We start from the raw sequence: 23,823 nt of genomic DNA on the forward strand, positions 1-23,823 counted from the left end.
GAATGGACTGATCAAATAAATCATAAAACAGAAACGATCTGATCTGATTGTGCTGAGAACGACAAAACGCTCAGTCCTTGTTTTGGTTGGGAGCGTTGGAGCACAAAGCGAGGACGGGGTTGGGGATTGGATGTCGACGACGGATCCCGCGCAACTGGAAGCGCTCAAGCTCAAGGTCAGTGAATGGACAAATACAGCTTGCAATGTTGCTCATGATCGACCCCCAAAGTGTTGTGGTGGACGGTGCTCACTGGAGTTTGCACAGATGCTGCGGCGGCATCGCGAGGCTGCCAGCAAAGCGTCCTCGCCAACAAAGACCAACAGCAGCAGCAGCAGCAGCAGTAATAGTAATAGTAGTAGTAGTAATAGTAGTAATACGACGAGTGCTGTGACAGCCGCAGCCGTGGCCACGCCAGGCCATGTTCCACCAAGCCACGTCGAATTGGCGCCATCCTCCAGCCACAGCGCGCTCCAAGGCCGGCCTGCTGCTGCGAATCAGAGAGCAGCCGTGGTAGATTCTTCGAGCGCGAGCAATGCTTCTTCTACAAGACACGACGAACTCGGTGCGATCGCGCTCCCAAACCATCGACCAGACGCTCATCAGTCTGCGCTGGTTCAGCTGGACACGCAGGCGCTTGTGCACAATCCTCATCCGGTGCAGCCAGCTCCCGCAGCGTTCGTCAGAGTACCAACGCTGGCTCACAGGCACGAATCCGTGGGAAACGGGGAGCCAATCTCGGCGTCGAGCAAGGCGCCAGTACATCGCGCGCTCCAGTTTGGCCAAGCGCCCAATTCTGCAGCATTGCCACTGCCAGCTCCAAGCAGAAGCCTCATAGATACAAGCAAGCCAGTGCCTTCAACGAGTAGCACGTCGACAGAGGCATCACCAATTCCCATCTTAACACCTGCGGCCCAACAACCGGCCCAAGTCGCGCCTCCTGCCAACACGCCCCCCAACGGTCTGGGGCAGCCTTCACCCCCAGCAACTGTCGCACAACCATCTGTACAACAGCCCCCAGCTTTCGCCATGCCACACCTACATCTTGCGCGCGCACACACCCCGACAGAGGAGCTGGTGGCACGAGCGCCTGCATCGTCCTTTCCGAGTCCTGCCGCCCTGGCTTTGAATGCAACAACGCTTGTTCGCGAGCAGGAGCGCGACCGCGGCCGCACTGCTTCGCGCGATGTGATTCTTGAGCGTCTCGCCAAGGAAAACATGTCTCTCTCGCACAAACTCGTCCAGCAATACCAGGTGGATGATGATCTCAAACGGCTGCTCGTCGCGTCTGTGGCCAACCAGTTTCAAACAGAAGTGTCCAAGTTGGTCGAGGAGAAGAGCACGCTGACACTACACTCTCAGCGGCTAGTCGAGCGTCTGCAAGCCGATGCCGAGGATATCGACGAGTTGTTGAACGAAGTCACGTTGTGGCAAACCAAGTTCCAGGCCAGTCGTGTCGCCTATACCGAGGCCGAGCAGGAGCGAACCGCGCTCCATCGCCTCTCGCACGGCGCAAGAGCTGCGCTGTCGCAGATGCTCCAGGAACGCGAAGCCGCTCAGGACGCACTGGTGCAAGCCAACTGCTTGCTGGCCTGCCTGGTCCAGAAGCCCGACGAAGACAGTCGCCGCAGCCAGTACAGCCTCTCTGCCTTGAACAAGCGGTCGGGAGTCGAGCTGGCTGCCATGACGCTCGAGCTTGTGCAAACCCTCGGCCGACAGCTGTACTCCGTCGGAGCCATTGGTTCCGATGCAGAGTGGCGATACAAGCAGCTCGCGCTAGCTTCTACCAGCGACAAGCAACAAGATCGCTCGGCTCGATCCGGCCCGGGGCTATCATTAGGCGAGATGGCGGCCGTCCAGGTCTTGCGATCGTACTCTGCCATCAACCCACATTCCGTCCTGTCCTCGGCTCTTATGGGCACGCCGTCAGCTGCTTTTCATCATGCCGCCGCCGCCACTGATGCTGCTGATGCTGCTGCTGGCAGAGAAGACGCTACCGATATTGGGCATGTGCATGTCGCCACACCTTCCAACCATTTCGACTCGGCAACTCCAATCAGTCTTGGCGTGTCCAACCTCATCAACAGTGCCGAGGAAGACTACAGTCCGGCGCTCGAGCGTGTCACCACCCTTATGAGAGAGCGAACGTCGACAATGCCCTCGAACAGCTCGCAGCTGCTGGACTGCTGCAAGGCATGCCGTGGGCCGATTATTCACCTGTGAAAACAACACGCCCGCGTCTCAGTTTTACTTTCGGTGCGCAAAAAAACCCACAAACAAACAACAACAAAAACCCAACCAAAAAACCCAAAAGAAAGCCATCTTCGTTAAGATTTGATACATTAGTTGCAATAAAGGGATGTTATATTTTGTTTCGGTAAAGTAGAGTACAAGGTAGAATGGGAGAAAAGACAAATCCATCATGCCAGCGATAATGTCGAAGGACAAACGGAGCACATCAAACAATCAAGCTAAATGAAAACAAGCGCGCGGGTGCGGGGGCACAGACAGTAGTTACTGGCTCTTGGAGGGATCGACGAACGGGTTGATGTTTGCACGTTCCCACTCGGCATACTGCTGACGGACGGCAAGCACACGCCAGTTCATAATGCGGAACCAAAGTGGGGGAACGAGGGCGATCAGAAGCATGGTGGCATAGCCAAAGGGGAGCTGCGGGGAAGATTGCCATGTGCGGAGAATCTGGTAGCGACGACCGGCGTAGGCGTGGTGGTCTGAGTGGCGTTGCAGCTTGAACAAAAAGTAGTTGGTGCAGCGATGGCCAGCATTCCACGAGTGGGCGGGGGTGATGCGCTCGAAATCTCCGCGTTCGCCCTCGGCAGGCTTGGCCGGCTTGGGCTTGCGCTCCAGACCATAGTGTTCCACATAGTTGATAATCTCAAGCAGGCTGAACGCCAAGAAGCACTGCCAGGCGAAGAAGATGGTGGCCTGAGCGCCAAGCACGTGGAAAATTCCAAAGGCGATAAGACCCGTGGAGGCGACCGACTGCACCACACGATTGTGCGGCGACAGCTCTGGCAGGCCGCACTTGTTCAGGCGAGCGCGTTCCAGATGCACGGCAGACAAGAACGAGCCAACGACCGAGCGCCACCAGAACGTGTAAAAGATTTCGCCATAACGCGACGAGGCGGGATCGTCCGGTGTGGACACTCGCTTGTGGTGACCAAACAGATGCTCGACGTAAAAGTGACCATAGCCGACAAACGCAAGGATGGTTCGCCCAAGCATTTGCTCAAACACGGGCGCCTTGTGGATGAGCTCGTGCGCGCAGTTGATGCCGAGGCCGCCAACGAGGCCGACAGCGCCAAGAAAGCCAATGTACTCCATCCAGCTCATTTGCGGATAGATGGCCACCTGATAGCACGCCCAGAGGACGAGTGTGATGTGCATCGGGACCCAGGCCCAGGTCACTGCCCGGAAGGAGATGCGCTTCTCGAGGATCTTTTCTTCCTCCTTGGTCGGGTTGTAGTCGTCCGTGCCCATGAGGACGTCGATGATGGGGATGAGCACAAAGACAATGCCCAACGCCGCAAACGTCCAGCCACCGCCCATCCACCAGCTCAGCGGCAGCACCGGGTACGGCAGGAACGCCAGCGTGTACGGCCACGCACTGACATTGCGCAGCTTGCGTGGAGCGAGTCCAACGCCCATCGCGAGGCCGGAGGACGACGTGCCGTCCTTGGACGTGACCGCCGACGACGCCGTGGACGTGACCAACGTGGTGGTCGTGTCCCCAGCGCTGTTATCGCCGCCATGCACCCCACCTGTCCCCGTGGTCGTTGTGCCCGCAGTGATCGTAGTAGCGTTGTCTGGTGTCTCCATGACAAAGCCACCCGAAGTTGTAGAGAAGAGTGAGGCCGCCATTTTTGAGTTTGGTGTGGTTTGTTTTTTGGTCAAATCTCAGTTTGGGGGTTTGGCTGCGAATTGGGCGCTTTGGCTGCTTTTGGAAGTCGCCCGGCTTTTTGGAGTTGGATGGCGTCGAGAGAAGCAAAATAATAATAATAATAATAAAAGAGAAAAAGAAAAAAGAAAGGAATTGGGTTGATGACAGAGGAAGAGGGCAAGTGTTTGCGACTGGAAAAGAAAACGGAACGGAAGCTGGCAAATTAAAGCGTTTCGGAAGCCGGCAACCAAACGATTCGAACAGAACGAGAGTGAGTAAACGCAGACAGAAAGCGGATGAGCACAGCACGAGAACAAGAGATTGAAAGAACGAGAGCGAAGCGGGGTGGGGGGAGGGGAAAGGGAAACGGGGACGGAAGGGCATACGATTGGTACAAAAAAAAAACTCACCAAAAGCGAAAACAATCGAAAAAGCTTTCCAACAAAATAAAAAAAAGACTGGATGTGCTTTGCATGTGGTCTTCAACCTCCCCCCTTTTAAAGGAGCAGCTCATTTACGAATTTGGCCAGTGGAAGCGTCGGAATGGCGGAGGAGGGGCCCGGAGGCAAGGCAGAAAGAGGGCGGCGGCCGGCAAAACGGAACAGCCGGAGCCAACTCCGCTTACACGATGCGAACGACGAAAAAGGGATGCAGTAAGGTAAACAGACCGCTTCCGTCGCAGCAAAACAAAGTACCACAGCGGGGCAGGGCGAGCGAGGACCTGAGTGACAAATCCGGCTGTGCGGTTCATCGTCCGAAACTTTTTTTTTTTTGTTGGCTCGGGTCGGATTGGTTATTCTGCACGGCTCTGCAAGAAGACATGTTGGTCCAAAAACAACCCTTCTGCTGCTGCTTGTTGCTTTGCCGTGGGTTGCACTGGGCTTTGGTTCGAGCCTTCGGAAACGGAAACGGAAACGGGAACGGAAGCGACCCAAAATTTGCCAATTTGCAAATTTAACCACGCCCCATCGCTTCCAACGGGGCCCCCATCGACCGGCCACCACACACAAGATTGCTAATAGCTGAACGAGCTCAAAAACCGCAAAAAGCGATGACCGGCACCGACGGGCACGGAAACGGAAGCGAGATTTACCGAAAAAAACAAAACAAAACCCAAACCGCAGCTCCATACATCCCAACTCTGCTTGCAGTGCACGGATTGACACTGCCAACTCACTGAGCTGATACATGCATGTCAGGATGGAATAAAGCAAAGGGGTTTATTTGGCAACAAACTCGTCCAACGCACAAGTATCGGCTAATCGAGACATGTTGTTGTTTGACGGGCGAAAAAACTCGAACTTGAAACACCATCACCCAAACAGCAAATGCCTGGAGCTCTTTTTGCTCTCAATCCCATCCAGAATCCAGAAGAGACAGCATCCAGAGGGCAGTCACCTTCTCGTCTCGCATATGCACAAGCGACCAGCGGCAACATACAGTCGCAAAGTCGCGGCTTCTGACTCGGCCTCGAATGCGTTCGACACGATGATGGTGCAAGCGTCCCCTCCACCACTTCAACCGTCCGACCAGACTCCTCAAGATCGTAGCCCATCAACACAGAGCCATCGCTCCTACTCGACTGGGCGCGCTGTGGTGCCAACTGCGAGCGAAACCACGCGAGCACCACTGAATCCAACCACGGTGGACCAGGCTCAGACTCGAGCGATCGCGGCACGACCGTCGACGGCGACCTCCTCCTCGCCGTTGCGCTCGACGCAGCAGAGGTCACTGCGTGCATCCACGAGCGACAGCACGAGCCAGTCGTCGCTCCAGCAGCCAGCGAAAGCCAACTCCACGCGACCATCATCATCCGTCGATGAAGCCGAAGAGGCCTCGTCCTCGTCCTCGTCCGCGACGGCTCGCCCGCTGCTGACTGCTCCACGCCCTGGACGGCGATCGCTTGCACTGACGCCACCGAGAGACAGCGTCAGTGCGACGGGCGGTGCGATCCCAGTCATCAAGCGAAATCCATTCAGTGGGCGTTCTGCACCGCTACCGACGACGAGAGCGAAGGAAGCCACCTTGGCTGCCGCACCCTCTGCGTTTGACTTTGACGATGACGACGATCCAGCAACCAAGCCATTAAAGCGCACCGCCAGTCCTGCCCGTCGAGTTCCCAATTCCGTTCTTCCGGCTGCATCCACCAGCGCTTCCAGTTCAAGCTCTCCGATCGATGCCAAGCCTCCCCGAATAGCAGAGGCGGTCAATACCAAAGCCCTTTCGTCTTCATTTCGCACCTCTCCTCGAACTCGTTCGCCGCCGGTGGAGCAAGGCTCGCCTGCGCGAGAAACCCTTACCGTGGCCGTTCCTCGCGCGTCCGCTGCTCGGCGGCAGCTTGCTGCGTCCACTCAAGCGTCTGCACTCTCTACCCTTCAGCAGCCTCCTATCACTACTGGCACGACCTTAGGTCGAAGTATGAGCGCAACAACAACAACCGCAGCCCCAGCATCCGCCGTCGAGCCCGTTCCTGCGCGCGCCTCCCCTTCGCGGACAGGGCTATCAAAACAATCATCGCCATCCAGCTCTCCTGCGCGCAAGCCTCCTGTCGCTGCCAGCACCGCCAATCCAGCACGGCCAACCACAAAGCGACCGACGGAAAAGCGCACTTTGGCCGACACAGTCACATTGCAACCGAAACGTGTGCGCGTGGAAGACCCTTTCGACGATCTGGAATCACCGGTTAGTATAGATTGGGGCGAGAGGGGGCAGGGGTTGGATGGAGCCCGAGTTGCACGTCTTCCATGTTCTTGTCTGCTCGATCACTCACCCTCACCGTTAACGCCCAGGACATGTCGCTTGCTCTGACTGGATCACTGGCGTCTCGACAAGCTGGCGAAAACCAGCAGCTTCGCGACGATCTCGAGTATATGCTGGAAGGTCTCGGCTCGGCCCAGCCACCTGGAGTGCGCTGCAAAAGGTAGCCGAGAATTCGACCAACTGGCGCTTTAACTTTGTCCTTTGAACAATTCCATCTGTCAACGGCTTTCACTGACCTTCACAACGCTTGGGGCTTGTCTGTTTTTTGTTTTGTTTGTTTGTTTTTGTTTTGTGCAGCATGTGTACGTTGGCAGAGCAAGCGGCATCGCAAGATTTTCAACTACATTTTCGTGCATTGGGTACCCTTTCTCGAGTCTGCCGGATGTTGTCAGATGCTCCCCAGCATGCGGTATGGTGATTGTCAATGATGTTGGTTGTTTTCAATTGGTTGTAGGGAGCTGCGCTCACACGACGCTTCTTCTTGGCAACAGGACTTGGCCATTTGCACTGCTGGTTTTTTGGCCGTCTTTACGCGCGATTCTGCCGTCCTTGATGCATCAAGCGATCTGCTCAAGCTTGCGCTCGCCTTGTTGGAAACTGCACTAGCACCCAAGCCGATTGCCAACCAGAGTTTGGCAGCTAGCAGCAGCAGCAGCAGCTCGCTCACCCCGCGTATGCGAGCAACTGTTGCAGCCATGCTGGCCACCATTCCACAGCTATTGCCCGAACACCGCTCTGGCTCGCTGCTGCTGCCAATAGTTCTCGTCGTCTTGCGATCCATCGCCACCTGCCGCAATATCGAAAGCGTGCGCCGGCACTTGCTGGCTTCCACTCCACTGTTGGCCCAGGTAGCTAGCGTATTTGTGCAACAGCAAAGGCACTTGCAGAGTCAGCAGACGCGCTTGCTGTTTCCGCAAGCGGGCGGTGAAGAAACCTCGCCCGCGGCTGCTGCCACGCTCTGGACGATGCAAGAATGCATGACCATCCTCAGCGACCTGACGGTCGCAGCCACACCCGAGACACAACTGCGACTAGTCGTGGCACCAACGCCAGAGACGGACCCGCAGTCGCAAGCCTCATCCACTTCATCATCGTCATCGTCTGCAGAAGCCATTCATCCCAGTGCGCTGCTTGTTTCGATTGTCGACTTTTGGGCGTGGCTGTTGGAGCAAATCAACGAGCCTCTCGCTGATGTGAAAGGACCTGGATCGACCGCGCCCAAAAAGCACCAGTCGCGTGCCGCCCCTTTGCCTGCTTTACCTGCCACAACAACTCGTCGAATGTTGCCAAGTAGCTGCACGAACATTAGCGTGTCTGCGCTGCGTGTGTTGATGAACGCCACAAATAACCAGTCTGAAGCGTGCTTGGCGGTGGCCGCCGCGTCGCCAGGACTGGCCGTGATTACGGAGACGGCACTCGTCCTGGCATCGCATGTGGTTGAAGACAGCGGATCAGCAACCACGTCGCGCGTTGCGGGTGGCGTGGCACACCACAACCACATCACGCACGATGTGCGCGTCTACGGGCTTGGCTTGCTTGTCAATCTGACCGAGCATACGTGGAGCAATCGCCAGGCGATAGGAGTGCTCAGCTTGTCCAAAGCGCAAGTTCGCGGCCTAGCACCGACCTTTGCAACGTCTCAGCATGAGGAACCGGCCAAGAATAGCGCGCACTTGTTCGACCTAGCCACCTCGGAGCACTTACCCATTTCGCAAGCCGTCTTTCTCCAGCTCGTGCATCGGCAACCCCAACCGACTGTTCCATCCACGCCAACGACACCGACTGCGGGCGCGCCGACCTCTTCTGGCACGGCATCAGCAACGACACGAGGGCGTCGAAAAGCAACTACTACTCCGCCTGCTGCTGCTGCTGCTGCCCCACCCACCGCGGCTCCTCCCGCTGTTTCGCAGCCGCCGGAGCTTGATGAGCAGTCTGAAACAGATCGCAACATTACCGGCGCCTACGCAGCGTTATTTCTGGGCTGTCTTGTGCGCGATCATGACTTCAACCGAGCTCTACTGCAGCGTGCCTTCCCGTCCGAGGATTGCTGGGCCCAAATGGTGCATCTTCTTGCCGGATTTGTCGAGTACCAGCGTGCTCTGGGAATCGTACTGTCCGACGAGACGTGCGCGTGCATTGCCGATGTGATGGACGTGTTTGTCCCGGGTGCGGGCACAGAGCTGCGCGGCACGACAGATCGTCACACCTCGACCAACACCGGGCAAGGTGTTTATTCGTCCCAGCACGAACCTTTGTCCACCCCGCTCAACTCAGACCTCTCCTCCGCGGTGCCAATGGCCCTCGAGCCACCACAGGGCGCTTCGGGTTTCACGCAACCACCCGCGTCAAACGAAGCATCCGCACCTATCGAGAGCGACAGCGATGATGATGATGATGGCCAAGAGCCTGACTGGCTGCAACAAACGCGAGTCAAAGTCAGGTCGTCTCAGTCGTAACAAGCGTTCTTCATGGAATCTTTTGCTTTGGGTCGGATTGGCGTAACATTTGGATCAATTTTGGGTTTGTATCACTGGTTTGTTTTTTTTCCATGGTTAACAATGAGATTTTATTATCGAAAAGCTCCCAACAACTCTTGGCGACTCTTAAGGGAAGGCTTGAATCTTCACCGGGTAGTCACCGGGAGGTTGTCCACAGGGCAGTTCAACGAAGACTGGGACAGCCAGTTGTCAATGCAATCGCGGTGGAACTCGTGCCCGCAGCTGAGGGTACGAACAGTTTGCTGGGCATCGAAGGGCATGAGGCAGACGGTGCAGACGACTTCGAGAATGTCGTGCTCGAGAACGCGGGTCGGGAAGCTGTTGATGGTGCTGCGGCTGACGGTGGGGCGGGCCACCGACGCATCCAAAGTCAGGAGTGCGTCGTAGTCCTCGGGGGTGATGTCACGGTGCTGGAGCTGGATGAGCAGGTTCATCAGCTGGTTGTCAATGCCAAGCGGGTTGGCGCCCTGAGTAACCGCGTGGCGCACACCGAGCGCAGGATCTTGCTCGTGACGGTGACCGCCGCCATACGGGTGCGCATGGCGTGCAGCGGCTTTGCGGGCTTTGGGCTGCAGGGCAGGAATCGTCGAGGGTGCCAAGCGGCTCGAGAAAACGGCAGCCTCCTGGTTGGGCAGAACCTGCTCAATCCAGTAATCGCGGGCAAAGTTGGGGCGATTCGCCTTCTCGGCAGCAATCTGATCGCAGATGCGTTGCTTGCGAGCCTCCGCGCGACGCAACATGTTGACATTGTAACGGCGCTTGGGGCGGATCTTGTCCGAGCGGTTTTCGCTCGTGGATCGACGCACGCTGTCTCCACGGTGCTTGTTGTACAGAGATGCCTCGATGGCGTCGGCTTGGTCGTCCCGGTGGTCGTCGGCGTTTGTGGCGTCGTCAGCCTCCATTTGGAAATGTGATGAAGTTGCACAATCCGTCATGTGCATTTCGCAGTGTGCCGCGGCCACCTGTCGCGCTGGGTAGCCATAGTAGCAGTCCATGCAGTAGGATGGTGAAGACACAACAGCGTCGTCGTTGGTGGCGGTGGCAGCGGTGGCATCAGAATCATCGCTCCGGGATTCGTATTCAAACAGCAGGCTGAGAAGAACGCTGGGATCGTTGGGAGCGACAAAGCGAATGTTTCGTCGCGGGCGCACAGCCTTGGCAGCTGTCGACATGGCGCAGTACGACGTAGAACCCGACGAAGTCGAGGCAGAAGAAGCAGACGAGGCTGTTCCGGATTTGGCTGTGCTGGTTGGTTGCGCAACAAGAGAAGGAAAGTCGCCCGAATTGGCTGTAGCGCCTCCTCGCTGGCCGACCTTGGCAGCGGACTCCAGCAGGGCCATGCGCGTCATTGGGTGCTCGGCAATCTCAGAGAGCGCCGGGGGAATGGTTGGCGGCATTTGGCGGGTGCTAGTTGGGGGCTTTTCGTACAGTACAATTTGAGGACTGGAGCGAAAGAATGGGCAAAATTGGGGCGGCTTTTGAAACAAAAAATCCCAAAAAATCAATAAAAATCTAAAAAAAAAAAAAATAATAATAAAAAATGACGTCAACTTTTCATTACATCACAAAATATTTCATTGACGAACAAACTCGAGACTCTTCGAAGGGGCAGCAGGGAATCTTCGTTGGCACACGGTCATGAGGCGCTTGAGTGCCTGGATGTACTTGCGGGCGGTCTCGTCGTTGAGCACATCTGAAGAGCGAGAGAGAGAATGAGAGAGCATGGAGTGAAAACGTCAGAAATTTGGACAATCATGTCAACAAAAGATGCGCTGGCAAATGGTTCAGAGCGCCTAGAAGCTCCTCGAAGGTCCCGGAAGGGGGAGCACGATCCAACAAGTGGGAGGAGCGGGAGGGGGAGACCGAGAAAAACAGAAAACTTACGGGCAATGTTGCCAGCGGAAATCTTCTCGCGGCCTCCACGAGCGTGAATACCAACCATCGTCACACCCATGGGCCATGGCGCGTTGCCAATCGCCATCTTCATGTACGAATCGCCAGCCTGAGAGTACTCGCGCTCGAGCATGAAGCGGACGATGCGGATCAGGAATGGCGCAATGTCGTCTGGCACAGCCTGGACAAACACAGTCAAAGATGAGCATCGAAAAGCGGAAACAGCACAAAAACACCACAAATCAAACACAGCACCGCATACCTTTTGCTTGATCAGACGGAAAAGCGGTTTCAGGTACGACAGCGTTTGAATGACGGTTGCACTGAGCAACTTGCCCGCCATTGCGCGCTTTTCCTCTTCAGAGCGCTCATCCAACTCAGTTTCCCAAAGTTTGAGCAGGTACTGCCAGTGTGTGGAGCAAAGAGTCCATCAGCAAACAGCAATCGAAAAAGAAAAAAAAACCGAAAACGAAACGAGCAAATTCACGCTCCAAAGCCACACGACCGTACCTTTAAGAGTTTCAAGACGAGAACAAGATTGCCAGGAATGTCATTCTCGTCAAGGCCTCGTGCTTGTTTCTAAAAAGAATACGAACAAAGAAGCGCGACAAGACAGTCAGCAAACTCTACGCTCCGTTTCGTGCAGCAGGCCGAGTTCGTTCAAAACAGCTTTCCACCCTCGCACCTGCAACTCTTGGAACGATGTCTTTTCGCTCTCGATGGTGTCGGCTTTCCTGACTTTGGCCGAGCGCGAGCTTGCTTCTTGCTGCATCAGCTCGTCGAGCATTTCCTGATCCACAACGCCAATGGCATCCATGAAGTCGTTCCGGAAGCCCTGTAAGGGTGCAATCGTGGTCAAGGAACAAAGAAGGATGCCACCGGAGTGAGCCACTGAGCATGAGGGATCAAAATACACACCAAACCCCCCGAAACACACAAACACGTTATTACCTTGTTGGTGTCTGGCTCGACAATCTCCAATTGTCTCAACCGCTCGAGCACATCTTCATTCGTCTCGCCAAACAAGCGAATGGGGTGATCACGCTCTCGCAGTCGTCGAATGACCTCAGGCTGAGGCAGCCAGAACGTATCGCGACGGTGCGTATTCGGAACCAGTGCACCTGATGCGTCCGGCTTGGCGTCCGCAGCCGCAGCACCTGCAGACGAGGATGATGATGATGATGATGAAGCAGTGATAGAGCTGCTTGAAGCGCTGGCCGGAGCTGAGCTTGTATTCATAGGAGAGGCGGACGACGCATTGGCAGCGGCATTGGCAGCAGCGAGCTACAAGCCTCCCCGCACCCCCGATTTCCAGACCAGCAACCAAAGCAACACGAATCACACACAAAAAGCAAGTCAGATGTTGAGCTGTGTTGATCACCGACGCTGCTGCTGCTTTTCGAGTACGCTCGAGGCGCTGGACGTTTACCTGTCGTGCAGCCGCATCGAGCACAGGAGTACCGGCATCAGCAGCTGGTGCCGCTCCTGCCGCTGTCGTCGCAGATCCACCATTGACAATGGCGCTGGCTGCACGCGCGAGTTCGAGCTTGCGCTGGTCGAGGTCGGCCTTGCGAAAGTACTTTTTGGGCTGCCCGGTGCCGGTCGGATCGAGCAACTTGCGCTTGCGCTCCAGCTCAGCAGCGAGTGCGTCCATAATGAAGAAGATGTACAGGAAAACGGCAGCAAGTTGTGGAGGTTGGGGGTGGTGTGGTGGATGGGCGGCGTAATAACAAAAAACCCCCAAAAAGACTGACTGGCTCAGAACTCAGTCTTTTATTATTACTGCAACAACACAAAGCCGCAAACATTTGGCTGCCATTGTAGTCCTATTTGATTTCACTATGCGCTCGTCGGTTGCTCTGGCGTTGTGCGTGGTGATGCTGCTCGGTCTGGCTGAAGCTGGTTCAGCTGGTTTGGCTGGTTTGGCAGAGTCCACTTGTCATCCGCTCTGGCCACTCACTCGGCCGTTCCTGATGCGGCACAGTATGTCGTGATGCTCGCTCTGCTTTTCAATGTGTGCTCCTGGTCCTCGTTGGATGCGATTTGGCGCGCGGTTGGGCGCTCGACAGTGTTCCACTTCCATTGCGCTGCACTAACCTTCTCCCCCCCCCCTCTTTTCATCTCGTAGTCGACAGCGATGGATACTTTTCACACAAGGTCATCGTCTTGCCATTCAAGCAGGGTCGCGAGCTGGAGAAGGCCCTCCTCACGTCCGACTACCCTGCGCTCATTCTTGTACGTCTGTCTGTCTGTCTGTCTGTCTGCTCTCAAAGACCTATGGGCATTTTTGCAAACAACTCGAAGGGCAATTCACGCATCGACTCATCAACCGTAAATGTGCTCTGCTTGAATTTTTGTTTTTTGCAGGTCCATTCGCCCTCCTGTCCGCACTCGGTCGCGTTTCTTCCGATTTACCACACGCTGGCCGCGGCGTTTCCGTACTTGCGCGTCATTGCGGTGCAGGCGGATGAGCACGTCGAGACCGTCCCTGTCATTCACTATCTCGGACGGCACCTCGACACCCATCTTCAGTTCCAAAGCTCCTACCATGGCAATCGCAGCTTTGAGAGCGTGGCTGCGTTTGTAACGCGGCATTCTGGCCAGGTGCCGTTCGAATCCATCTCCGTCTTGCCAGAAGACCTGCCAGATGGGCATTTCGACCTGCGCACCCTCAGCGATGATCGACTAATAGCCTCAAGCAGTTTTGTCATTGTGGCGACCGTCATTCTCCTTCTGGTTTGGAAGCGACCAGCTCTGTGAGTTTTTCCATCGTTCGAGACAAGTCCGTGTTGGCTTTTTTTGTTTGCGAACAAGCTTCCTCCAGAGTCAATCAAGCCCCACACGAGACGACAGCACACTATGTTCATGTTAACGACCACCTCTTATTCACACCCCTCCCTGCCACCCACTCTCACGCGGCAGGAGACACCTCCACCCCACCCCCCAACATTTATTGTACCACCACTTTTGAAGATGGCATCTTCAAACGCCTGCATGTCGTGCCGTCCGATTCTTCTGTACTAAACGACCTTTTAGTGACTTTCCATTGTCATTTGTACATTTGTGTTTGCCATGGTCGTTTGCTTTGGTACTGCATTGTTACAACTATTGACCCAGCTCATTCATAATTTATCACGAATGAGCGAAGAACAACCAAGTCCAGTGGCTTTGGAAGGCGATGTGGTAAGTAAAAAAAAAAAAAAAACAAAAAAAAAAAAGTCCTTCAATGCATCGAAAAGTCCATTGTGGCTGAGCCTCGTTGTTCTTGTTCATGCGGTGCTCCGACTTCAACGTCTCCCGCACAACGCATTAAGCCGGCAAAAGTGAATGTGCTCCCGACCACTGCTAGCAAAGCAGAGCGACAGCAGCAGCCCCGCAGCAGCCTGCAGGAGCGGCGCGGCGGTTTTTCGAGTAGCGTCACATGCCAGTATTAGACTTTTTATCAGCCGAGGCGGACTTGCTCTCTGATGGGGCGTTGGCTTTGGCTTTGGCTAAGGGGGGGGGGGAATTACGGGATTTGGGGGTGAATGAAAGACGGCGTGTGTTTGGGAGTTGGCTCACCGTGCCTTCTGTTCTCTCTCTCTGTGTGTGCAGTTGAGCTGCGTTGGTCGAGACTGGACGTCGCTGCCTGCGGAAGCCGGCGCTCGCTTTGGACCCAAGACGCGGAGACTCGATCTCAGCTACAACTCACTCAAGTAAGCCCACAGAGTGCGACGCGCCGAGCAGACAGGGGGGGGAGCGAAGGGGAAAGGCGAGCGCAGTGTGAACGAGAATGAGAATCAGAGCCACCATGATGATTCAAGGGCAAGCTGCTACCACAACGGGCTCGACGCCAAAACAATGCCCCTATGGACTCCTTCTCCTCCTCCTCCAAATGCGCCGGGGCTGGGTGGCGACACTGCTGTCGTCGCGCTACGTCCCTGGAGCGAGTTCAAACCTTTTCTCCGCTGGTTTTTCTCAACTCCAGAACCTCCTGAACCTCTTGGATTCTGATTGCTTTTGTGTTTGTCCACCCATCCCAGATCGCTTGCTGGCATCGAGGCCTTCACGAGCCTGCGCGAGCTCGTGGTTGACAACAACGAGCTGGGCGACGGCCTGGCCTTCCCTGCACAAAAAGAGCTGGACACACTGACACTGAACAACAACCGCATCACCAACGTCGACCAACTGCTCGAGACCCTTGTCAAGTCGTGCCCCAAGCTCACCTATCTCAGTTTGCTCGGCAATCTCGCATGTCCGAACGAACTTGTAGCCAAGGACGAGGAGGACTATCAGCGTTATCGGTCCGTGTTCCGGTGTCTCTTTTTGAGCGGCGCTTGAAGGCTTTGTGTAGTCGCGGGTTGATCTGCGAATGGAATCTCTGACGCGAGGAGATTTTTGTGCATTGATGCTTTTTGCTCGATAACAGGTACTATGTGCTGTACAAGTTGCCAAATCTCAAGTTCCTGGATTCGCGCACAGTCACCGCGGCAGAGCGAGCGGAAGCCAAGCGTGTTGGCGCCTTCATGCGTGTGGTGCGCCCTTCAGACGAAGAGGTGGGTCATCCTGGGCGTGGGAGTGTGTGTGTGGGGGTTGCCGTCTGTGTATCCTCACCTGATTTCCTCATCGACACCTCGAGAACAGATTGCTGCATCCCAACAATCCAAGCAAGTAGTTGAGCAGGACTCGGACAACAACGGGGGCGACTATCAGCCGCTTCCCGACGACTTGGCACAGGAAGGGCAGAGCCGATCGACCTTTGGCGTCTGCAAATACGTCTATTACGGCCGACACTCGGAGGGCAACCGCTTCATTCGCAACAATGACTTGTAACCCCTATTTTTTTCGCTTTGGCTCTTGAGCGTGCGCCCTCTCTGCTGTGTGTGCGGGAGTGTTGGCAGAGGTGGCGCTTATTGGCTGCTGCTGCTGCTGCTGCTGCTTTTTGCTTTTTGTCTTCTTTGTGTTTTGGTGTTTGGTTGTTTGGTTGCCTGATCACATGCGAGTTTTTCGAAATGTCTTGTTGTTCTTGCTTTGCTTTGGACGAACATTGCAATTTGCATTTGCGAACGCGCCAACCATCTTTCCCATGTTTTTTTTTTTGAACCGTTTGCTTCGAAGCCAGATCGTTGCGCTTTGTATACTCGCACAAATACCACCATCAACGCAACATAACAAACACGACCCGACCCAAATAAGGGAGGGGACAGGGGGGAAGATCCATCAGCTGGCTCTTTTTGGGATTTGTTTTTGGCAGCGTGCCTCTGCTTGTTTTTGTTTGTTCACATTGCGTTTCATTTCCTCGCGCGCTTTTTTGACGTCGCCTGCGCTCGTGGAAATTACCTCACTTTCATTGCGTTGATTGGAGTGCTCGCCTTGTCATGGTGTGGTTGTTGAGGGGCTCCTTCCGATGAAACTCTGACCCCATTTTCCAAGTTCGGTTTTGTTGACGCATTCTTTTTTTTTTTTTTTTTTCGGTTTCACCTTGTATGAAATTCCGATGTGCACTGCACCACCAGCAAAATCGCCTTCCATGCTACGACAGCACTCGACTTGACTTGCCAGCCTTGCTGTTGCTTTCGGGGGGAAATTGGTTTGTCTGAGACGACGGGCGAGGCAGATGCAAAAAACAACAACAAAAACTGTGTATCGTGATCGGAATCCTGGACTCCAATGCGCAAGAAGCATCTACGACGCTCCACACACACACACACACACACACACCTCTTTGTGAAACACGCAGCATTTCACGATGACCAGAACAAAGTTGCCCCAACGACGGAAGGCGGGAAGAGAACGACTCTGTGATCTGCGTGTGGGGGGGGGGATTGTTTTGGGTGGCACTGAAGTTCGCCACGACTCCGTCTCGCGCGTCTTTGCTGGGTGGGTTGGCAGTGCAAGGATGTTTTTTTTTGTTTTTTATGATTGCACATCGTGCTCTGATGGTCTCTAGCTCGTTCTCGGACATGTACATTGAGCACCATGTGCAGATGCAACGCCGTGTGGACTCAGATCAAGCGAGAGCTATGCTTCACACTTGCGCTCGCGCTCCCACCCACTCTGCCGCTCGCCCTGTTGCTGCACTCTGGTGGCGCTGGCTGCTGATCGTGTGACTGTGGCACGCCACGCAAGGTGCAACGAGGCGATCAGTGTGACGTGTGACATCCGCCTCAAAGACGATCCAAATGATGTGCATTTGTTTCGTCCTGCTGATCTCTTGTTGTGCTTTTGCATCTTGCATCTCGGTGGGGCGCTCTGGCTGGTTTGGCGGATCGTGATTGCTTTTTGCACAATCTTCTCTCTCCTGCGCTTTATCATCGGCATCGGAGGAGTCCTGGTCCACCCCATCGCTTTATCGCCGGTTGTGGAATCAGTGTGATTTTTTTAATCTTTTTTTTTTAATGTTTTTTACTTTTTTTTTTTCTACTCTCTGCAACATTCTTTCTTAATAACAAACAGCCGACAGCACGCGCGGGTTTCTTTCATCATTTTACCATCATGTGACTACCATCGGAGCGAGGCGGTGTGAGCATATTCCACAAATGCACATGCTTGATGGGAAGGCAAATCTCGTTGATCGTTTCAGCCAGATCCACACTCTATTCTCTCGATCTCTCGTTTGCTGATTGCTTTGTTGTTTGTTCAAAAACCAACCACACTCGCCCTTTCGTCTTTTGCTGCTGGCATGACAACGCAAATCGGCTTTACACAACCGATCTTGACGCTTGCTTCGACTCACTCTCCTTTTGCTGTCATCCTGTTTTATTTTTAGGCGCGCCCTTTTTTGTACTTTATATTTTGTTGTTGTCCAGTTGCCTTTTTGTTTTTTCGCTTTTTCTCTCTCTGTTCGACTTCTCTTCTTGTGGTGCTACTTTGGATCCGATCCTCGTTCCCGTGTGTCCCGGTTTCAAGCATCCATCCATTCCGTCATTGTCGCCGCGTGGCTGAGTCTGCGCCGTCGTATCAAATCCACTTTTTTGCGGTAGCAACCGCCGCCTCTTTTTATCAAACAATTTTGGCCATCCGCGCCACTCATCGTGTCGAGTGTCCGATTCTTCGTCCTCCCACGCGGCACACTCTGCAAGTCTACAGCCCCATCCACTCCTGTCAATAACGCGTGTCCACGAGGTGCAGCGCGCATCGGTAGGGAGGGCGACGAGTGACAAGACGGGTTCGCAAAAAGTCGTTTTTCGCATTTTTTGTTTTTTTATTAATTTTTTCCATTTTTTCATTTTTTCTTCTTCTTTTTATTTTTTTTTTCTACTTTTGCATCCGCTTTTGCTTTCACCTTGACTCGATTCAAGGCCTTTTAGCAAGCATATCCGCGAGAGCACTGCCATATATCCCCCTGTTGTCAAGCATGGCCGCCGTCATCGTGTGCCCCGAGCCCTACATCAGCCCAAACTGCACGGAAACGTTTGGAGAGCATTTGGGCGCGGCCCCGATCGTCACACACTCCATCTACGGCGCGCTCGTAGCCGTGCTCTGCACTCTCGCCGTGTACAACTTGTACATGGTGGTGCGATACAAGAATGGCTGGTCCCTTGACATTCAAAACATTGTGCTGTACTTTGTCGTGTATGGCGCATTCGGCATGCTGCTCCGTGCGTTCGACCCCATGTCGTGGTATGGCATTGTGCCGTACTGGGTGAACTCGTACGCGTATGCCACCTCCACCGCCTGTTGCTTTGCCATGTTGTAAGTTTTCTAGGTCTTTTGGTGAATCGAGTCGGGGGGGGTATGATGCGAGGCAGAATGACATCTCACCGTTTTTTTTTTTTGTTTTCTCGTTCCCTCGCATCCATCATGATATCCCAGTTTCTCGATGGTCTGGAGCTGGATGGGCTTTGTGTCGAAAACAACCTTCCGCCCGTGGTACCGCAAGTTCCTGAACCGAGTGTACATTGGCTCCCTGATTGTGATCTTTTTCGTGAGCTACCTCGCCTTGATTCTCAAGTTCACGCACGTCCTGCTGACCTGGGAGGGAGATGTTGTCGTCTTCATCATGCTCATCACTCTCAACGTGGTATGGAGCTCTGCCGGTGCGTATCACGGCACGCTGATTTGGCGCACCCTCCGCGCAAGTTACAAGCGCTTCGGCTATTCCAGCACGAGCGGCCAGGACGACAGTTCGCACCCGCCCGTCACTGGGAGCTCCGTGCCTGGCGAGTTAACTACACGAGCAAGCACCACCGCTGCAAATGCCGACAAGGTCAAGCAAAAGATGATGCGGAAACGAGCGCACGCACTGCGTCGCATTGCCATTCTCAACTTTTTGTCCATTGGCGTTGGGCTGATTGCCATCGGCGTGATTGCGTACGGAATTGGCTCTCGTATCAGTGCCAAGCGCGACATTGACACCAACCCCATGGACCCGCCCACTATTGGAACTCTGATCCAAAATTACCAATTCGACATTATTCATTTTGTCGTCATGTTCCCTGCGATTTTCTTTTTCCGCTACGCACGACCTCAACGCACCACCGAAGATGTAGATATCGACATGTCAAGCACGTCGCACGGTCGAAACACCAAGCATGAGGTCACAACGCACATCGACGACGAGATCGAACTGGAAGAACAGGTCGACTCGGCCGGGGTGTCGCCAGCACTGCCCCGAGCCCAAATACCAGCGGTGGCGCGGATAAAAGAGGAGGAGGCTACACCCTCCACCTCGTCCACCGACCGCATGTCGGTGCACTCGACCACCGTCGAGATTATGAATTCCAGCGCGTCGCGACTACCCGATGCCGAGGCGGATGTCGAGCATTTCCAGCAACTCTCTCTTGCGGACGGAGCCAATGTTGTAGTGACAGTCGACTCTCAGTCCTCGCAACACGAGTGAGTGAATGAGTTTAAGCTTTTTTGTTTTTTGGTTTTTTGAGCTTTTTGGTTTGTTATGTTGTTTTGTTTGATGAGATTTTGTGTTGCCGTAATGATCAGGCAATCATACGGCGTTGAATAAGAATTTGCTTTTAGTTGTTTTTGTTTGTCTCGTTGCAAGTGTCAAAGTGCTCTTTGGTTCGTTCGTTGAGTGATTTCGTTCAGCAACAACCAAAAATTTTTCGTTTCATTCTTTTTTTTTTTTTTTTTTTTTTTTTGTTCGATTCTTCTTTCCTTCTGATTTTTCAATCACACTTTGTCGTTCTCTCTCTCTCTCTCTCTCGCTTTGTGTCTGCCTTCTGACCATTTGCACACACAATGTCGTTCTTCAACTCGATCTTCTCCACTGCTGCTCCGACGCAGACTGGGCTCCAGACTGTGGAGAAGTTGTGCGATCGGCTTGAGCATTCAACCCTGCTCGAGGATCGCCGCAACGCCGTGCGCTCGCTCAAGTCGCTGGCCAAAGAGTACCAGGTACGATAAACATTGTTGATTCTGTATTGTCGCCGCTGTCACCGTTGCCGTTGGCATGAGCGAGCGAGCGCAAGTAGGCAAGAATCGCGAGATCTACCAAATTTCGCCTTCCCCTTCTCCTCTCTCCACACAACTCCACACAACTCCGACCGACCTCACATCCATCTACATATGAAGCGAACTCCAACCGCGTCCTTCACTGTTGCAACGCGCGTGTTTGAGTTCGACGCCGACAAAGGCGCCACCTCTTCAATTTCTCTTACTCTGGTACAACCACTCGCTCTCACTTTTGCTCGGTTCCGTTTGGGGTCGTCGTTGCATTTTGTGACTCGTAGGCGGACGTTGGCCGACTCGGTCTGCATCTCTTGCTGCACGTCCTCGAGAACGACAGCACGGACGCCGACATTACACGGTTTGCATTGGAGACGCTGATCGCCCTGTGCACTTCGAAACCAAGCCAAGCTGCCAACACGACAGCAGCAGGGGCGCCTGCAGACGACGATCTGGGCTTGCGTTTCACGGAAGCATTCATCCAGATGAACGACACAGTCTCGCTGCTGCTGTCGCTGCTGGCTGAGAACGACTTTTACGTGCGCTACACCACTGTGCAGCTTCTGACACTGCTGCTGACCAACAGGAGCGACCAGCTCCAGAACTGCATCCTCGCTGCACCAATGGGCATCTCGCGTCTGATGGATTTGCTCAAGGATTCGCGAGAGAGCATCCGCAACGAGGCGCTGCTTCTTCTCGTCCAGCTCACCCGCTCCAACCAGGCCATCCAAAAGATTGTCACGTTCGAGAACGCGTTCGAGTTGCTGCTTGACATTATGGAAGAAGAGGGTTTTGCCGAGGGTGGCATTATCGTGCAGGACTGCTTGCATCTCATGTCCAACCTGCTGCGCAAGAACGTAACCAACCAAAATTACTTTCGCGAGACAAGCTGTGTTCCGCGCCTCGTGCCCTTCTTGCGCAGCTTGAGCCCGAGTCACGCCAGTGCCTCGGCGCCTCCGGCTGCGTCGCACCACAACAACGGCTCCTCGCACCACCACCACCAGCACCAGCACCACGGACACGAGGGTCACGGCCACTCGCACGACGGCGACGACGACCATGAATCGCATGGACACTCGCATGCAGGAGGCCACGGTGGTGGCGACGCACAGACTCCCCAACCCGCCCACTGGACGGAACAAAAGACGGCAAACGCGGTGCTCGGCCTGCAGCTCATCCGAATTCTTGTTCCCCCAAACAACACCAGTATCGTCATCACACAAAAGACCATGCTCCAGCATGGCATCATTGCGCTGCTAGCCGAAATCGCCCTCTTCGAGGACCTCCCGCCGCGCGTCAAGTGCGAGGCGCTGAGCACTGCTGCAGAAGTCATCCGAGGGCTGCCAGCCAGCCAAGATGCGTTTGCGCAGTGCCGAGTCTCTGTCAACGGTGCCATTGTGGCCACGCCCCTGGCCCTGCTGTTTGCCATGCTGGAGCCGCGTCGCGCGTTCGCCGAGCGCTCCGCTGCGCTCTACCTGTTCCAGTCGCTGGTCTTGAACAACGAGGACATGCAGACAGCTGTTGCGTCCACGCTCCCTGGAAACTCCATCCCCTTCATGCCCGCGCGCGCCGCTGCTGGTCGAGGGCAGTCGTCCGCGCTGGGCTCTGGCATCCACCCGTCGTCCTCAAGCAACAACCTGATTGCGACTGCCGGTCTTGGCTCTGGTGGTGTCACTCTGGTGGCTCATGTGCAAGGCGCAGGCGAGCTCCTGGCCAACGGCTTGTTCAATGCCCAAGATCCGCTTGCCAACTGGCTGTGCTCGATTGCGCTGGGCTCGGTGATTACCAATAGCACGGTGGCCAAGGACATGGCGCTGTCCTCCCACATCTCCGCTCGTCTCGGCGAAAAGCCCCTCTCGCTCATGTCGCAGTGCACCAACGCCATGACCCAGGTGTCGGGAACAGGGGCGCTTTCCCGCTCGTCGGTCAGCTCTCCGTCTGCCGCCTCCTCCGATCCGTCCAGCACGCCGCGCACCCTGGTGGGCCTGCTTCGCCTTCTCTGCTCGTGGTTGGCAGACTCGCCTGCTGCCGTCCGCACATTCCTGCACTCGACTTACAACCTGCCTTTCCTGGTCGAGCTTCTCGAGCAACACCACTCGACCTCGACTGGCGCCGTGTCCGTTGTCATCCAAGGCATGGCGGCACTGCTTCTGGGCCTGTGCTTTGCCCACAACGACGTTGCCGAGTCCACCTTCAATCGCGCATCCATCCGGCTGACCATCCAAAACCGCATCAATCTCGAGACCTTCAATGGCTATATTGCCAATCTTGGCAGGTGTGAATACTTTACCAAGGCTGCCTCCAACACGAGCTTTTCAAGCACGAAGCCGGGCGATGTGTGGTTTGATTACGAGTTTACCGTCCTGTTCAAGCGCGCGTCCGTCGCGATCGAACGAGCTCTTGATCCTGCGTATGAGCATCTTCAAACGCTGCCACAAGCACCCTCGGCACCGCAGGGCTATGCCTTGCCGTATCAGAACTTTGGCCAGAATCCGGGCGTGGCATCTTCGCCCCAACAACAAGGCCAGCCTTCACCAATGCCACCGCAACAGCAGCCACAGCAGCAGCACCAGCAGCAACAACAACAATACCAACAGCCTCTGACCCCGGTGCAGCAATCAACCCAGCAGCCCTACTCACCCACGCCGCAAGCGTCGGCACAAGTTGCTGATCACTCGGCAGATCATGCCCTTGTCTTGCAAAACTTCAAAGATCTCATCCGCAAGCAAGACAGCGAGATTGCGCAACTCCGAGCCGCCGTATCTCAACGCGATAGCGAGATTGCGACTTTGGTAAAGTCGTGGAATGTCGTTCTGGTTTGTGGTTTGAATTCTGTTTGCCGGTTTGAAAAAGTCTGTCGTTCTCATTTTGGTGTGCGTGGTTCCCCTCCCTTTTTTTTTTGAATTGGGCGTGTAGACTACACAGGTCCAAGCTTCCAAGCAGTCCACTCCAACTTTGCCGTCGCAAGGCGAAGTCTCTGCGCTGCAAACTCTGACAACCCTGCAGCAGGAGCACGACTCTCTGAAGGCAGATCACGAAGCGCTGCTTGGCATTCTGGCCGAGTATGACGACACCAAGGCCAAGTACAGGCAACGAATCTTGGATCTGGGCGGCGAAGTCACTGATGAAGAAGAAGAAGACGACGGCGAAAGCGAGCAGTAATGGCGGTTGCTCTGCAATTTTGGCCCATGTCCTCTTCTTTTTTTGTTTTTATGTCAACATACGTTTTTGTTTAGCGCGGGTTGGTGTTGTGGAATTTTTTTCGTGAATGTCTTTATTACAGTGTTTTGTTTTCATTGTCTCTCCACTTTCGTTCGCAGAATTGTCACTACTCTTGTTTAATAATGGCACTTAAATACAAATACATCAAGCAAGCTCCTAGCTTTTTC

General features: G+C 54.7%; 9 protein-coding genes across 9 annotated transcripts; 6 read left to right on the forward strand and 3 right to left on the reverse strand.

Moving 5' to 3' along the window:
• The first annotated feature begins 91 nt into the window (after positions 1 to 91).
• Positions 92 to 2,357, forward strand: CAOG_00795 (hypothetical protein). Its single transcript, XM_004365609.2, has 2 exons — positions 92 to 175; positions 266 to 2,357. Exons 1-2 carry the CDS (start codon positions 131 to 133, stop codon positions 2,219 to 2,221), a joined length of 2,001 nt encoding a protein of 666 aa, XP_004365666.2. The 5' UTR covers positions 92 to 130; the 3' UTR covers positions 2,222 to 2,357.
• CAOG_00796 (alkane-1 monooxygenase) lies at positions 2,345 to 4,357 on the reverse strand. Its single transcript, XM_004365610.2, has 2 exons — positions 4,310 to 4,357; positions 2,345 to 4,114 (listed from the first exon to the last, which is right to left on the reverse strand). The coding sequence occupies exon 2, from the start codon at positions 3,878 to 3,880 to the stop codon at positions 2,513 to 2,515; it is 1,368 nt and encodes a 455-aa protein (XP_004365667.1). The 5' UTR covers positions 3,881 to 4,114; positions 4,310 to 4,357; the 3' UTR covers positions 2,345 to 2,512.
• A 68-nt stretch (positions 4,358 to 4,425) lies between these two features.
• On the forward strand, positions 4,426 to 9,239 carry CAOG_00797 (hypothetical protein). Its single transcript, XM_004365611.2, has 4 exons — positions 4,426 to 6,581; positions 6,689 to 6,819; positions 6,957 to 7,068; positions 7,151 to 9,239. The coding sequence occupies exons 1-4, from the start codon at positions 5,169 to 5,171 to the stop codon at positions 9,113 to 9,115; spliced, it is 3,621 nt and encodes a 1,206-aa protein (XP_004365668.2). The 5' UTR covers positions 4,426 to 5,168; the 3' UTR covers positions 9,116 to 9,239.
• Positions 9,180 to 10,626, reverse strand: CAOG_00798 (hypothetical protein). Its single transcript, XM_004365612.2, has one exon. The coding sequence runs from the start codon at positions 10,552 to 10,554 to the stop codon at positions 9,283 to 9,285; it is 1,272 nt and encodes a 423-aa protein (XP_004365669.1). The 5' UTR covers positions 10,555 to 10,626; the 3' UTR covers positions 9,180 to 9,282.
• Positions 10,627 to 10,691: 65 nt separating this feature from the next.
• On the reverse strand, positions 10,692 to 12,801 carry CAOG_00799 (hypothetical protein). The gene is made up of 7 exons (XM_004365613.2): positions 12,480 to 12,801; positions 12,002 to 12,334; positions 11,736 to 11,885; positions 11,561 to 11,629; positions 11,313 to 11,453; positions 11,042 to 11,231; positions 10,692 to 10,850 (listed from the first exon to the last, which is right to left on the reverse strand). Exons 1-7 carry the CDS (start codon positions 12,702 to 12,704, stop codon positions 10,732 to 10,734), a joined length of 1,227 nt encoding a protein of 408 aa, XP_004365670.2. The 5' UTR covers positions 12,705 to 12,801; the 3' UTR covers positions 10,692 to 10,731.
• A 31-nt stretch (positions 12,802 to 12,832) lies between these two features.
• On the forward strand, positions 12,833 to 14,089 carry CAOG_00800 (hypothetical protein). The gene is made up of 3 exons (XM_004365614.2): positions 12,833 to 13,033; positions 13,179 to 13,285; positions 13,418 to 14,089. The coding sequence occupies exons 1-3, from the start codon at positions 12,892 to 12,894 to the stop codon at positions 13,808 to 13,810; spliced, it is 642 nt and encodes a 213-aa protein (XP_004365671.1). The 5' UTR covers positions 12,833 to 12,891; the 3' UTR covers positions 13,811 to 14,089.
• A 78-nt stretch (positions 14,090 to 14,167) lies between these two features.
• CAOG_00801 (leucine-rich repeat-containing protein C10) lies at positions 14,168 to 16,194 on the forward strand. The gene is made up of 5 exons (XM_004365615.2): positions 14,168 to 14,233; positions 14,645 to 14,745; positions 15,073 to 15,333; positions 15,459 to 15,585; positions 15,674 to 16,194. Exons 1-5 carry the CDS (start codon positions 14,189 to 14,191, stop codon positions 15,860 to 15,862), a joined length of 723 nt encoding a protein of 240 aa, XP_004365672.1. The 5' UTR covers positions 14,168 to 14,188; the 3' UTR covers positions 15,863 to 16,194.
• Positions 16,195 to 17,467: 1,273 nt separating this feature from the next.
• CAOG_00802 (hypothetical protein) lies at positions 17,468 to 20,008 on the forward strand. Its single transcript, XM_004365616.2, has 3 exons — positions 17,468 to 18,169; positions 18,331 to 18,724; positions 18,845 to 20,008. Exons 2-3 carry the CDS (start codon positions 18,387 to 18,389, stop codon positions 19,869 to 19,871), a joined length of 1,365 nt encoding a protein of 454 aa, XP_004365673.1. The 5' UTR covers positions 17,468 to 18,169; positions 18,331 to 18,386; the 3' UTR covers positions 19,872 to 20,008.
• Positions 20,009 to 20,138: 130 nt separating this feature from the next.
• On the forward strand, positions 20,139 to 23,809 carry CAOG_00803 (vesicle docking protein). The gene is made up of 3 exons (XM_004365617.2): positions 20,139 to 20,383; positions 20,719 to 23,226; positions 23,351 to 23,809. The coding sequence occupies exons 1-3, from the start codon at positions 20,228 to 20,230 to the stop codon at positions 23,594 to 23,596; spliced, it is 2,910 nt and encodes a 969-aa protein (XP_004365674.2). The 5' UTR covers positions 20,139 to 20,227; the 3' UTR covers positions 23,597 to 23,809.
• Positions 23,810 to 23,823: the final 14 nt, after the last annotated feature.

Source organism: Capsaspora owczarzaki (assembly GCF_000151315.2).
Source record: "Capsaspora owczarzaki ATCC 30864 unplaced genomic scaffold supercont2.1, whole genome shotgun sequence".
Lineage (NCBI taxonomy): Eukaryota > Filasterea > Ministeriida > Capsasporidae > Capsaspora > Capsaspora owczarzaki.